The sequence below is a fragment of the Aquarana catesbeiana genome, linkage group LG09 (genome assembly GCF_042186555.1).
Source record: "Aquarana catesbeiana isolate 2022-GZ linkage group LG09, ASM4218655v1, whole genome shotgun sequence".
Lineage (NCBI taxonomy): Eukaryota > Metazoa > Chordata > Amphibia > Anura > Ranidae > Aquarana > Aquarana catesbeiana.
The window spans coordinates 321,052,251-321,068,021 of record NC_133332.1 but is presented as its reverse complement, the minus strand read 5'-3'; the positions used below and the strand labels follow the sequence as shown (position 1 = coordinate 321,068,021).

At 54.0% G+C, this 15,771-nt stretch overlaps 1 protein-coding gene across 1 annotated transcript in view; it reads right to left on the bottom strand.

Moving 5' to 3' along the window:
• Positions 1-15,771, bottom strand: part of ZMYM3 (zinc finger MYM-type containing 3) — a 61,155-nt gene that overhangs the window by 37,903 nt on the left and 7,481 nt on the right. The window contains exons 2-6 of the mRNA XM_073600794.1: positions 9,441-10,129; positions 6,284-6,330; positions 5,541-5,619; positions 4,811-5,108; positions 2,410-2,650 (exon numbers count right to left, since the gene is read on the bottom strand). Coding sequence (XP_073456895.1) covers positions 2,410-2,650; positions 4,811-5,108; positions 5,541-5,619; positions 6,284-6,330; positions 9,441-10,098 — 1,323 coding nt within the window. The 5' untranslated portion in view covers positions 10,099-10,129. The remainder of the gene's footprint in view (positions 1-2,409; positions 2,651-4,810; positions 5,109-5,540; positions 5,620-6,283; positions 6,331-9,440; positions 10,130-15,771) is intronic.

The following is a 15,771-nucleotide window of genomic DNA, read 5'->3' as shown; positions in this document are numbered from 1 at the left end:
GGGCACTCCCTACAGCGGCACACTTACTGTGCCCGGGCACTCCCTACAGCGGCACACTTGCTGTGCCGGGCACTCTTTAACCCCTTAGCGCCTGGTCCTTGGCACAGAGGGGCCGGATATTTGCATGAATTGATATTCACACAGCTGTGCCGAGAGTGCGCGCTCCTGACACAGTTACTTGCGCCTAACCAAAAGCTACCAATCGCCGCTTGTGATCGGGAGTTTTCGGATCACGTGACTGCCAATCATTTCGGTCATGTGCTCTTAAGCCCCGCCTCCCTAAACCTTTTAAAGGGCCGGGAGGCGCCAGCGTTAAGAGGTTAAAGTGGCACATTACTCCTTAAAGCAGCGTGTGGTAGACTCACCCGGGACAGCGGCTTTTGGAGGGGACTGCAGGTTAGCCTCTTGCCTACTGACTATGGGCCCTGGATTTTAAGGGAACAATACTCTTAGTGAGGTGTATGCCTGGGGACCCTGAAGTAATGTTACTTTGGATTCAAGTCCATGTCCCCCCAAGACACAGACTCTGGGAACCCCGTATAGGGCCACATTAGGAATAGTGACTGCTTCACACTGTCGGGACTCATAGCAGATGCTGATGTCATCAATTCCAAACACCTGCCTCTATATATATATATATATATATATATATGTGTGTTTATTGTAAATAAGTCTAGTGTGGCTTCTAAGGGCCTTTCCCCCATTGTTGTTTGTGCTAATTAACTCAGCTATTGTGTGAAGGAGTTCTGTGTTGATATTTATGATAATGTATATTGTAGTTAGTGAGCTAGGAGACAACAAGGCTGCCCTGAAAGGTCACATCTCTGAGTCACCTAGTCTGGTCAAATGATTAGTTCATTAGCTCATGTTAATTTATGTTTCTGGTTACAGTTGTATTGCCAGAGTAATATGATCAGGAGGTATATATAAGACTGTATTCATGTTCTAATAAATGGTTCTATTTCTGATGTACTCCAAGACTGGTGTCATCTGGTTCTTGGGGGTTACTATAGCCAGATCCATTGGTCTCGTGTTCCAGGACTTGGGAAGCGGCTTCTTGGCAGAAATACCCAAACAGGGTGTCCGGAGTATGTCACACAGCGCATTTCCTATGCCTGGGCCCTCCCGAGAGCAGCGCATTTCCTATGCCTGGGCCCTCCCGAGAGCAGCGCACTTCCTGTGCCCGAGCGCATCGCACTTCCTGTGCCTGGGCCCTCCCGAGAGCAGCGCACTTCCTGTGCCCGAGCGCATCGCACTTCCTGTGCCCGAGCGCAGCGCCCCTCCATGTGCCCGAGCGCTCCCGAGAGCAGCGCACTTCCTGTGCCCGAGCTCAGCGCACTTCCTGTGCCCGAGCTCAGCGCACTTCCTGTGCCCGAGCTCAGCGCACTTCCTGTGCCCGAGCTCAGCGCACTTCCTGTGCCCGAGCTCAGCGCACTTCCTGTGCCGGAGCGCTCCCGAGAGCAGCGCACTTCCTGTGCCGGAGCGCTCCTGAGAGCAGCGCACTTCCTGTGCCCGAGCGCAGCGCACTTCCTGTTCCTGAGAACATTTCCCTCCTAGATTGTATGCTGTAATGAGCAGGGCCTTCTGATTCCTTCTGTATTGGATTGTATTGTAACTGTACTGTCTGCCCTCATGTTGTAATGCGCTGCGCAAACTGTTGGCGCCAAATAAATCCTGTAAAATAATTTGCTAGGCACTACTCCCTGCGCCTTGGCACCTCAGTCCTGTACCCTCATAACTGTATATCTGCAGGGTGAGATCATCTGTTATCTGTCATCATGGCATTACTGTGGTGATCACTGTTTCTCCTTGCTGGAGAGGAAGTTGTACCTGAGGAGCTGCAGTGCAAGGATCTCGCTGCTCCATCCATTCTGTGGATCTGTGCTTCCTCCATCTCTATCATTACCTCTCCAGTCATCACTGGAGAACAGCTCCAAAATGAGGGGAAAAAAAGCCCTGCCTCTACCAAGATGGCCGCCTCCACAGAGAGTTTAGAAAAAGGCAAAACAAGCCAGCAGTGGGGGGAAAACTCGGGCTGCGGGGTGACCACAGGCAATACTGGTGACTAGGCCTTGGTCCTCTGCTTAGGGGCTATTTCAATAATCTGCACCCACCTTATTACAATTAAACTGAAGGGTCCCCAAAATCCAGGCACCAATCCCAACCAGAAAAACACCACACTGCACAGCAATCTCCTGAATTTTATATAAAAACCCAAATCATTTCCCCAAACACTGGAAGGCAGCCAATCTCACCAGTAAAATGACCAGCAACAAAAAACGCAAACATTTTCACCACTGCCTAAAAATCTGCCGCTGTCACCATCATAGCCGGCGGTGTCACGCGTCTGGAATGACCCCAACACTAAATGTGAGCTCCAAAGAAATAAGTGATGCGGATTGTTCTCACCTCTCCACTCTTGTGGCAGATGCTACATTTGATGATATCAGGAACATCGGAGGAGCTCTGGGTGCTTTGGGTGCTCTGGGTGCTTTGGGAGGTCTGGGAAGTTTGGGAGGTCTGGGAGGCCTGGGGACTCGATCGTGGTTGGGCCTCGAAGAGGGAAAGGCAGGCATTGGAGCAAAATTCCTGGAAGGACCCCGCTGGACCAGTCTGGGCGACCACAGACTCTTTGGAGTTCCGAATGTCCCTGAAAAGATCACATCGTTAATATCGCACAGGAACAGTTACAATACAATATCAGAGAGGTAGGAGGGCTCTGATCCTGAGAGCTTACAGTCTAACAGGGAGGGGCAAGTGATACAAAACCTAACAACTGTAAGGGACGAACTGATAGAGAAAGTAAAAGTTCAGTTGTTGGGTGGAGGAGGGCTAGTCTTCCCTGAAGAGAATCACCTAAAGTTGGACAGAGTGGGAAATCGCTAGACAGATGGGAGTAGAGAGTCTCAGAGGATGAGAGGCTCTGGAGAAGTCCTGGAGGAGGTAAGGAGGGAGTTAGAGAGCAGGAGGTCTTGGGAAGAGCAGTTTGGGTGATATTATGAGATGGGGTTGGTGACTTAGCTCAGGGCAGAGTTGTGGATGGCTTTGTATGTTGTGTTTTGGGATTGGCAGAGAGGGGTGGAGGACACTGAATGGAGGCCAGTGGAGGGATTGGCAGAGAGGGGTGGAGGGCACTGAATGGAGACCAGTGGAGGGATTGGCAGAGAGGGGTGGAGGACACTGAATGGAGGCCAGTGGAGGGATTGGCAGAGAGGGGTGGAGGGGCCTGAATGGAGACCAGTGGAGGGATTGGCAGAGAGGGCTGGAGGGGCCTGAATGGAGACCAGTGGAGGGATTGGCAGAAAGGGGTGGAGGGACTGGCAGGAAGGGGTGGAGGACACTGAATGGAGGCCAGTGGAGGGATTGGTAGAGAGGGGTGGAGGACACTGAATGGAGGCCAGTGGAGGGATTGGCAGAGAGGGGTGGAGGACACTAAATGGAGGCCAGTGGAGGGATTGGTAGAGGGGGGTGGAGGACACTGAATGGAGACCAGTGGAGGGATTGGTAGAGAGGGGTGGAGGACACTGAATGGAGGCCAGTGGAGGGATTGGTAGAGAGGGGTGGAGGACACTGAATGGAGATCAGTGGAGGGATTAGCAGAGAGGGGTGGAGGACACTGAATGGAGGTCAGTAGAGGGATTGGCAGAGAGGGGTGGAGGACACTGAATGGAGGTCAGTAGAGGGATTGGCAGAGAGGGGTGGAGGACACTGAATGGAGACCAGTGGAGGGATTGGTAGAGAGGGGTGGAGGACACTGAATAGAGATCAGTGGAGGGATTGGCAGAGAGGGGTGGAGGACACTGAATGGAGATCAGTGGAGGGATTGGCAGAAAGGGGTGGAGGACACTGAATGGAGGTCAGTGGAGGGATTGGCAGAAAGGGGTGGAGGACACTGAATGGAGGTCAGTGGAGGGATTGGCAGAGAGGGGTGGAGGACACTGAATGGAGGTCAGTAGAGGGATTGGCAGAGCGGGGTGGAGGACACTGAATGGTGGTCAGTGGAGGGATTGGCAGAGATGGTTGGAGGACACTGAATGGAGACCAGTGGAGGGATTGGCAGAGAGGGGTGGAGGACACTGAATGGAAGCCAGTGGAGGGATTGGCAGAGAGGGGTGGAGGACACTGAATGGAAGCCAGTGGAGGGATTGGCAGAGAGGGGTGGAGGACACTGAATGGAGACCAGTGGAGGGATTGGTAGAGAGGGGTGGAGGACACTGAATGGAGACCAGTGGAGGGATTGGCAGAGAGGGGTGGAGGACACTGAATGGAAGCCAGTGGAGGGATTGGCAGAGAGGGGTGGAGGACACTGAATGGAAGCCAGTGGAGGGATTGGCAGAGAGGGGTGGAGGACACTGAATGGAGACCAGTGGAGGGATTGGCAGAGAGGGGTGGAGGACACTGAATGGAGGTCAGTGGAGGGATTGGTAGAGAGGGGTGGAGGACACTGAATGGAGACCAGTGGAGGGATTGGTAGAGAGGGGTGGAGGACACTGAATGGAGGCCAGTGGAGGGATTGGTAGAGAGGGGTGGAGGACACTGGGTGGTTGGTAAGGTAGGCGAATCTGGCTGCATCATTCATGATAGACTGAAGGGGGGATAGTCTGTGTAGAGGTCGGCCAATGAGGAGGAAGTTGCAATTTTCCAGGTTAGAGATATTAGAATTAGCTCTGTGGGGTCGTTGTATAAGGGGGTGGGGACATTTGTTGAGGTTTGAAAGGTGCGGGAAGTCCAGTAACGTTTTTTTTTCCCTGAAAATGAAACTGAGCTCAAACGCCATCAAACATGCAGAGTTCAGCGCTGGGCCACTTACTTCTTACAGAAGGTACATATCTTCTTGCAGAGCGGTTTCTTGGAGAAGGTGGTAAGACACGCGGAGGAGCAGAAGAGCTGCGGCAGGCCTTTGCGCTGATAGGCGGTCTGACCTTTCTGCAGCGGCGTGCGGCACTGAGCACAAGACATCTTGGTGAGGGTCGGCTTCGGAGGCCGGGGTGGCACTTGGTTGCGCAGAGACATGCGGGTTGGACGCTTTGGAGCCGAACGGTTGGGGATGAAGTCCTCGTCGTTGGGGTCGTCTATCATGGCGTCGGAGTCTTCGTCGGAGATCTGCACTGCAGGACGGATCATAGACAGGGAATGTCAGATGGAGGACGCCGACGATGGGCAACAAGACTGAGAACCGCCGGCACACAGCTCAACCCGTCCTCATCCTCACCACAACTAGATCCAATACCACAAACTGAAGACAAGAAATATTACTGAGCAACCCAAGCCTTCAATGAATGGAGGAAAGCCAGGCCACATGACCTATAAGATATAGTATATGAACCCCCCCCTCCAAATGATGCAGCTCAGGGGTCTCCAGTGAAGGGTCCTAGTAATGCTCCATCATACAAATACACTGTAGACAACGGTGCTCCTGCAACCTTGTGGTGACTTATCTCAGATCTAACCCGGGATGTACACCGAGCTCCTCTACAGACATGGACACGGATAGGACGAGATTTACCAAAACCGAGCGCCAGAGTACGATGACTACTTACTGCTTTCCTGGGGGGCCCGGATACTTTCTTCAGCTTTAAGACTCTCCGATCTGCGCGGTCTCTCACTCCGCTTTGGTTCCTGGAAGACAAAATCCATAGGAACCATCAAAATGGATCTTCAATCCTCCCTCCGCCCCCTTCCAGTCTTATATCCTACACCCAAAATAATATTTAGGCATCCTGGCAGCTCAGATCTCTCCCCAATGATCATTCCGCAATGGTGCTGGCCTCCCGGATCATTTTACTAACCCTTCGGTGTGCCCCTTCTCTCCCTGACCCCACATCCCTGAATGAGGTGACCTGGAGCCATCCCAGGAGATCACATCCTCCCATCACCCCCATAATGGACCCGGGGCAGAGGAACGTGTCTGCTCTTCTGATGATTGTCATTCTGGTTATCATCGGTCTCTCCGACACACAACAAGACCGAGGAGTGAGATTTCCACCATTTATTCATTGAAATGGAGTTCCCAGCAGGTGGTGATTATTATCACTCAGCTCTGCCAGCACAGAGCTCCGCAGGGTGAGGACAGGAAGCTGCACTTTTATAGATTTGTAGAAAAACAGAAATATTATATAAGGGGAGGGGTCTATCAAGTCAGGGGTCATACGGTCACTGTCTACACAGACCCCCCCCCAGGATGGAGAAGCCCCCAGAATAGAGGTGTGGGTGCGACCAGAGGCTGAACCCCCCGACCCCATCCCGGGACAGAACCCCCATAAACCCCCAGAGAGATCCTTACCGAGGCAGTCTTGTCCCCTTCAGAGCTTTTATCTTCCTGGTTGTCACCTGCAGAGAGGAGCACATGGTGAGGAGGGAGGAGTCATATACATTGTATATACAGAGAGACATGGATACGCTGTGACACGCCCCTTCAGCCAGTGAGACACCGCTCCTGGACGCGCCCGTTCGTCCCAGATAACCCCGCCGCCGGACGCGCCCCTTCGTCCCAGGTGACCCCGCCGCCAGACGCGCCCCTTCGTCCCAGGTGACCCCGCCGCCAGACGCGCCCCTTCGTCCCAGGTGACCCCGCCGCCAGACGCGCCCCTTCGTCCCAGGTGACCCCGCCGCCAGACGCGCCCCTTCGTCCCAGGTGACCCCGCCGCCAGACGCGCCCCTTCGTCCCAGGTGACCCCGCCGCCAGACGCGCCCCTTCGTCCCAGGTGACCCCGCCGCCAGACGCGCCCCTTCGTCCCAGGTGACCCCGCCGCCGGACGCGCCCCTTCGTCCCAGGTGACCCCGCCGCCGGACGCGCCCCTTCGTCCCAGGTGACCCCGCCGCCGGACGCGCCCCTTCGTCCCAGGGGACCCCGCCGCCGGACGCGCCCCCTTCATCCCAGGGGACCCCGCCGCCGGACGCGCCCCCTTCGTCCCAGGGGACCCCGCCGCCGGACGCGCCCCCTTCGTCCCAGGGGACCCCGCCGCCGGACGCGCCCCCTTCGTCCCAGGGGACCCCGCCGCCGGAAGCGCCCCCTTCGTCCCAGGGGACCCCGCCGCCGGACGTGCCCCCTTCGTCCAAGGTGACCCCGCCTCCGGACGCGCCCCTTCGTCCCAGGTGACCCCGCCGCCGGACGCGCCCCTTCGATCCTGCCACGAACGCGCCCCTTCGACCCAGACGACCACGCCGCTGGACGCGCCCCTTCGTCCCAGGTGACCCCGCCGCTGGACACGCCCATTCGCCCCAGGTGACCCTGCCATGCCCCTTCGTCCCAGGTGACCCCTCCGCCGGACGCGCCCCTTCGTCCCAGGTGACCCCCCCCGCTGCGCCCCAGGTGACCCCTCCGCCAGACGTGCCCCTTCGTCCCAGGTGACCCCGCCACCGGACGTGCCCCTTCGATCCTGCCACCGAACGCGCCCCAGACGACCCCGCCGCTGGACGCGCCCCTTCGTCCCAGGTGACCCCGCCGCTGGACACGCCCCTTCGCCCCAGGTGACCCCGCCGCTGGACACGCCCCTTCGCCCCAGGTGACCCTGCCATTCCCCTCCGTCCCAGGTGACACCTCCGCCAGACGCGCCCCTTCGTCCCAGGTGACCCCCCGCTGCGCCCCAGGTGACTCCTCCGCCAGACGCGCCCCTTCGTCCCAGGTGACTCCTCCCCGCGCCCCTTCATCCCAGGTGACACCCCCCGCCGCGCCCTTCGTCCCAGGTGACACCCCCCGCCCCTTCGTCCCAGGTGACCCCGCCGCCGGACGCGCCCCCTTCGTCCCAGGGGACCCCGCCGCCGGACGCGCCCCCTTCGTCCCAGGGGACCCCGCCGCCGGACGCGCCCCCTTCGTCCCAGGGGACCCCGCCGCCGGACGCGCCCCCTTGGTCCCAGGGGACCCCGCCGCCGGATGCGCCCCCTTGGTCCCAGGGGACCCCGCCTCCGGACGCGCCCCCTTGGTCCCAGGTGACCCCGCCGCCGGACGCGCCCCTTCGTCCTAGGTGACCCCGCCGCCGGACGCGCCCCTTCGTCCCAGGTGACCCCGCCGCCGGACGCGCCCCTTCGTCCCAGGTGACCCCGCCGCCGGACGCGCCCCTTCGTCCCAGGTGACCCCGCCGCCGGACGCGCCCCTTCGATCCTGCCACCGAACGCGCCCCTTCATCCCAGACGACCACGCCGCTGGACGCGCCCCTTCGTCCCAGGTGACCCCGCCGCTGGACACGCCCATTCGCCCCAGGTGACCCTGCCATGCCCCTTCGTCCCAGGTGACCCCTCCGCCGGACGCGCCCCTTCGTCCCAGGTGACCCCCCCGCTGCGCCCCAGGTGACCCCTCCGCAAGACGCGCCCCTTCGTCCCAGGTGACCCCGCCACCGGACGCGCCCCTTCGATCCTGCCACCGAACGCGCCCCAGACGACCCCGCTGCTGGACGCGCCCCTTCGCCCCAGGTGACCCTGCCATGCCCCTCCGTCCCAGGTGACACCCCCCGCCAGACGCGCCCCTTCGTCCCAGGTGACACCCCCCGCCGCGCCCCTTCGTCCCAGGTGACACCCCCCGCCGCGCCCCTTCGTCCCAGGTGACACCCCCCGCCGCGCCCCTTCGTCCCAGGTGACACCCCCCGCCGCGCCCCTTCGTCCCAGGTGACACCCCCCGCCGCGCCCCTTCGTCCCAGGTGACACCCCCCGCCGCGCCCCTTCGTCCCAGGTGACACCCCCCGCCGCGCCCCTTCGTCCCAGGTGACCCCCGCCGCGCCCCTTCGTCCCAGGTGACCCCCGCCGCGCCCCTTCGTCCCAGGTGACCCCCGCCGCGCCTCTTTGCCCAAGGTAAACCCCCTCCGCCGGACGTGCCCCTTCATCCCTGGGGACCCGGACACGCCCCTTCGCTCCAGGTGACCCCTGCCGCGCCCCTTCGTCCCAGGTGACTTCGCTGCCACCCCAGACCTGTTGCAGGGGGAGGCACTCTATCCCCCCCGACCCCTCCGGCTACGGATCTATCCCCCCCGACCACGGATCTATCCCCCCGACCCCTCCGGCTACACATCTGGGAGAGCCGAGTCTCTTGTGCACATCGCTGGATAGAGATGGGGCTCAGGTAAGTATTAAGGGGGGGGGGGGGGGCCTGGTGGGGAGCTGAACCCCCAGAAGGATTTTTACCTTCATAACATAGAATGTACCTTCAGCCTTTAGAACTGTCCTTGCACCCCCTGACCATGTGTAAGGAATGGGCTCTCGGGTGATGTAGTTTTGGTGTTTTGCCGACATCAAAAGGGAGCTGCCATGGCAAGCATTGTACAAGCCTGGCGATGATGTCACATGGTTAATAGAAGCCAATAATCGCTACAAGAACAATGTAAATCAAATAGCGATGAAGAGACATCACCTGATGCGGGATATTCAGAGGTAAATGTGGCACATGCCGGGATATACCTGGCTGATCATTCCCCAACACTGGACTGAATTATACAAAATGTTGCACTCACCGGGGGACGTTTTGGCTCCAGACGCCCCGTCCGCATCCTTCGAGGACTCCCCTGCGTTGGCGCCGGATTCGGAATCTGTGCTCATGCTGCGGTCAGCATTGGGGGCGGGGCGAGGTTTAAGCATAGGGCGGAGCCTCATCCTCCTGGGGACAGTCTGGCTTGGCTGCGGTGAGTCCGCCTGCTTCTCCGGAGCTTCTCCCCCGGCTTTATCTTCTGGCAGACAATTGTTCCTCTCCCCAGACTCCGAGCCGATCCTATCTCCGTTCTCCTCGATGTGTTGGGACCGGCGGCTCTTTGGACGATCCACTTCTGGCTTCTTAACGATTTCCTCGCCTACGAAGACCACATCGTCCTTCCCGTCATTGACCAGAGGGTCCTCCGAGTTCTCCTCCTCGGGGGCCGGATCTTTCTTCTTCACGTCACCTTTTGTCTTGATGTTTGTCTTATTGTCCTTCTCATTGGTTAGTTCCTCCAACGGCTTTGGACTCTCCGACACCTCCTGCATGTTCTGACTCTCTGACTCCTTGCCTTCTTCACACTCCATGGTGGGGGGCGGGGAAGGCTGGGGGCGCCGGTGGGAAGGATCACCTCCTCTGTTATCAGATCGAAGGGTCCTACTGGAAGATCTTCTGGAGACAGGCGAGGAACTTCTGTCCATTAATAGGAGAGACCAAAGAGAGATGACCAACCTACAGGAGGAGAGATCAGAGTGAGAACATACCACCAACGTGATTGACAGTCTCCCCACCAACCCCCAACCGAGCAGACCATCTCTTCATAGACCCACAACGTAAAGGAAAGTCTACCCACCGACCCCCAACGTAATGGGCAAACTACCCACCGGCCCCTAACGCAACATGCAGTCTCCTCACCGGCAACCATTGTAACAGACAATCTCCCCTCCACCCACCAATCTAAGGAACATTCCACCCACTGATCACCAACGTTAGGGACATTCTTCTCACTGATCACCAATGTAAGGAACATTCTAACCACCGGCCGCCAATGTAAGGGACATTCTTCCTACCGGCCACCAATGTAAGGAGCATTCTTCCCACTGACCACCAATGAATGGAGGATCCTTACGACCGGCCACCAATGAAAGGGACATTCTTCCCACCGGCCACCAATGAAAGGGACATTCTTCCCACCGGCCACCAATCTAACGGACATTCTTCTCACTGATCACCAATGTAAGGAACATTCTTCTCACTGACCACCAATGTAAGGAACATTCTTCTCACTGATCACCAATGTAAGGGACATTCTTCTCACTGATCACCAATGTAAGGAACATTCTTCTCACTGATCACCAATGTAAGGAACATTCTTCCCACTGACTACCAATGTAAGGAACATTCTTCTCACTGATCACCAATGTAAGGGACATTCTTCTCACTGATCACCAATGTAAGGAACACTCTTCTCACTGATCACCAATGTAAGGAGCATTCTTCACACTGATCACCAATGTAAGGGACATTCTTCTCACTGATCACCAATGTAAGGAACATTCTTCCCACTGATCACCAATGTAAGAGACATTCTTCTCACTGATCACCAATGTAAGGGACATTCTTCTCACTGATCACCAATGTAAGGAACATTCTTCTCACTGATCAACAATGTAAGGGACATTCTTCTCACTGATCACCAATGTAAGGAACATTCTTCTCACTGATCACCAATGTAAGGAACATTCTTCTCGCTGATCACCAATGTAAGGAACATTCTTCCCACTTGCCACCAATGTAAGGAAAATTCTTCTCACTGGCCACCAATGTAAGGAGCATTCTTCCCACTGATCACCAATGTAAGGGACATTCTTCTCACTGATCACCAATGTAAGGAACATTCTTCCCACTGATCACCAATGTAAGGGACATTCTTCTCACTGATCACCAATGTAAGGAACATTCTTCCCACTGATCACCAATGTAAGGGACATTCTTCCCACTGATCACCAATGTAAGGAACATTCTTCTCACTGGCCACCAATGTAAGGAGCATTCTTCCCACTGATCACCAATGTAAGGGACATTCTTCTCACTGATCACCAATGTAAGCAGCATTCTTCCCACAGATCATAAATGTAAGGGACATTCTTCTCACTGATCACCAATGTAAGGAACATTCTTCCCACTGATCACCAATGTAAGGAACATTCTTCTCACTGATCACCAATGTAAGGAACATTCTTCCTACTGATCACCAATATAAGGGACATTCTTCCCGCCAACCACCAATGTAAAGAACATTCTTCCTACTGGCCACCAATGTAAGGAACATTCTTCCCACTGATCACCAATGTAAGGAACATTCTTCCCACTGACCACCAATGTAAGGAACTTTCTTCCCACTGATCACCAATGTAAGGAGTATTCTAACCACCAGCCGCCAATGTAAGGGACATTCTTCCTACCGGCCACCAATGTAAGGAGCATTCTTCCCACTGGCCACCAATGAATGGAGGATCCTTACCACCGGCCACCAATGAAAGGGACATTCTTCCCACCGGCCACCAATCTAAGGGACATTCTTCTCACTGATCACCAATGTAAGGAACATTCTTCTCACTGATCACCAATGTAAGGGACATTCTTCCCACTGACCACCAATGTAAGGAACTTTCTTCCCACTGATCACCAATGTAAGGAGCATTCTTCCCACTGATCAACAATGTAAGGAACATTCTAACCCCTGATCACCAATATAAAGGGACATTCCTCCCACTGACCACCAATGTAAAGAACATTCTTTCCACTGACCACCAATTTAAGGAGCATTTTTCCCACTGACCGCCAATGAAAAGGACATTCTTCCCACTGACCACCAATGTAAGGAACTTTCTTCCCACTGACCAACAATGTAAGGCGCATTTTAACCACCGGCCGCCAATGTAAGGGACATTCTTCCCACCGGCCACCAATGTAAGGAACATTCTTCCCACCGGGCACCAATCTAAGGAACTTTCTTTGCACTGGCCATTATAAGGAGCATTCTTCCCACTGACCACCAATGTAAGGAACAAAATTCCCACTGACCACCAAGGTAAGGAACAAAATTCCCACTGACCACCAAGGTAAGGAACTTTCTTCACACTGGCCACCAATGCAAGGAGCATTCTTCCCAATGATCACCAATGCAAGGAGCATTCTAACCACCGGCCACCAATGTAAGGAAAATTCTTCCCACCGGCCACCAATGTAAGGAGCAATCTTCACACTGGCCACCAACGTAAGGGACATTCCACTGATTTTTCCCACTGACCGCCAATGAAAAGGACATTCTTCCCACAGACCATCATTATAAAAAGCATTCTTCCCACTGACCACCATTATAAAAAGCATTCTTCCCACTGACCACCAATGTAAGGAGCATTCTTCCCACTGGCCACCAATGTAAGGAGCATTCTTCCCACTGGCCACCAATCTAAGGGACATTCTTCCCACTGGCCACCAATGTAAGGAACTTTCTTCCCACTGGCCATTGTAAGGAGCATTCTTCCCACTGATCACCAATGTAAGGGACATTCTTCCCACTGATCACCAATGTAAGGGACATTCTTCCCACTGATCACCAATGTAAAGTGCATTCTAACCACCGGCCACCAAAGGAAGGAACATTATTCCCACCGGCCACCAATCTAAGGGACATTCTTCCTAATGATCACCAATGTAAGGAGCATTCTTCGCACCGGCCACAAAAGTAAGGAACATTCTTCCCACCGGCCACCAACGTAAGGCACATTCTTCTTATGGACCATCAATGTAAGGAACTTTCTTCACACTGATCACCAATGTAAGGGACATTCCTCCCACTGACCACCAATGTAAAGAGCATTCTAACCACCGGCCACCAAAGGAAGGAACATTCTTCCCACCGGCCACCAATCTAAGGGACATTCTTCTCACTGATGACCAGTGTAAGGAACATTCTTCTCTCTGGCCACCAATGTAAGGAACATTCTTCCCACCGGCCACCAATGTAAGGGACATTCTTCTCACTGATCACCAATGTAAGGGACATTCTTCTCACTGATCACCAATGTAAGGGACATTCTTCTCACTGATCACCAATGTAAGGGACATTCTTCCCACTGACCACCAATATAAGGAACATTCTTCCCACTGACCACCAATATAAGGAACATTCTTCCCACGGACCACAAATGTAAGGAACATTCTTCCCACCGGCCACCAATGTAAGGGACATTCTTCTCACTGATCACCAATGTAAGGAGCATTCTTCTCACTGATCACCAATGTAAGGAACATTCTTCTCACTGATCACCAATGTAAGGGACATTCTTCTCACTGATCACCAATGTAAGGAACATTCTTCTCACTGATCACCAATGTAAGGAACATTCTTCTCACTGATCACCAATGTAAGGGACATTCTTCCCACTGACCACCAATATAAGGAACATTCTTCCCACTGACCACCATTATAAAAAGTATTCTTCCCACTGACCACCAATCTAAGGGACATTCTTCCCACCGGCCACCAATCTAAGGGACATTCTTCCCACCGGCCACCAATGTAAAGAGCATTCTAACCACAGGACACCAAAGGAAGGAACATTCTTCCCACCGGCCACCAATCTAAGGGACATTCTTCCCACTGGCCACCAACGTAAGGGACATTCTTCCTACAGATCATAAATGTAAGGAACATTCCTCCCACGGACCAACAATGTAAGGAGCATTCTTCCCACAGACCACCAATGTAAGGAGCATTCTTCCCACGGACCACCAATGTAAGGGACATTCTAACCCATGATCACCAATGTAAGGAGCATTATTTCCACTGACCACCAATGTAAGGAACATTCTTTCCACTGACCACCAATGTAAAGGACATTCTTCCCACTGATCACCAATGTAAGGAGCATTATTTCCACTGACCACCAATGTAAGGAGCATTCTTCTCACTGGCCAATGTAAGGAGCATTCTTCCCACTGACCACCAATGCAAGGAACAAACTTCCCACTGGCCACCAATTTAAGGAGCATTATACCTACTGACCGCCAATATAAAAAGCATTCTTCCCACTGACCACCAATGTAAGGAGCATTCTTCCCACTGGCCACCAATGTAAGGAACATTCTTCTCACTGATCACCAATGTAAGGAACATTCTTCTCACTGATCACCAATGTAAGGAGCATTCTTCTCACTGATCACCAATGTAAGGAACATTCTTCTCACTGGCCACCAATGTAAGGAACATTCTTCTCACTGATCACCAATGTAAGGGACATTCTTCCCACTGATCACCAATGTAAGGAACATTCTTCTCACTGGCCACCAATGTAAGGAGCATTCTTCTCACTGGCCACCAATGTAAGGAGCATTCTTCTCACTGATCACCAATGTAAGGGACATTCTTCCCACTGATCACCAATGTAAGGGACATTCTTCTCACTGATCACCAATGTAAGGAACATTCTTCTCACTGATCACCAATGTAAGGAACATTCTTCCCACTGATCACCAATGTAAGGGACATTCTTCTCACTGATCACCAATGTAAGGAACAAACTTCCCACTGGCCACCAATTTAAGGAGCATTTTTCCCACTGACCGCCAATGAAAAGGACATTCTTTCCACCGACCACCAATCTAAGGGACATTGTTCCCACCGGCCACCAATCTAAGGGACATTCTTCCCACTGGCCACAAATGTAAGGAACTTTCTTCCCACTGGCCATTATAAGGAGCATTCTTCCCACTGACCACCAATGTAAAGAGCATTCTAACCACAGGCCACCAAAGGAAGGAACATTCTTCCCACTGATCACCAATGTAAGGAACATTCTTCACACTGACCACCAATGTAAGGAACATTCTTCTCACTGATCATCAATGTAAGGAACAATCTTCTCACTGGCCACCAATGTAAGGGACATTCTTCTCACTGATCACCAATGTAAGGAACATTCTTCTCACTGATCACCAATGTAAGGAACATTCTTCTCACTGATCACCAATGTAAGGGACATTCTTCTCACTGATCACCAATGTAAGGAACATTCTTCCCACTGATCACCAATATAAGGGACATTCTTCTCACTGATCACCAATGTAAGGAACATTCTTCCCACCGACCACCAATGTAAAGGAACATTCTTCCCACCGGCCACCAATGTAAGGAACATTCTTCTCACTGGCCACCAATGTAAGGAACATTCTTCTCACTGGCCACCAATGTAAGGAACATTCTTCCCCCTGATCACCAATGAAAAGGACATTCTTCCCACTGACCACCAATGTAAGGAACTTTCTTCCCACTGATCACCAATGTAAGGAGCATTCTAACCACCGGC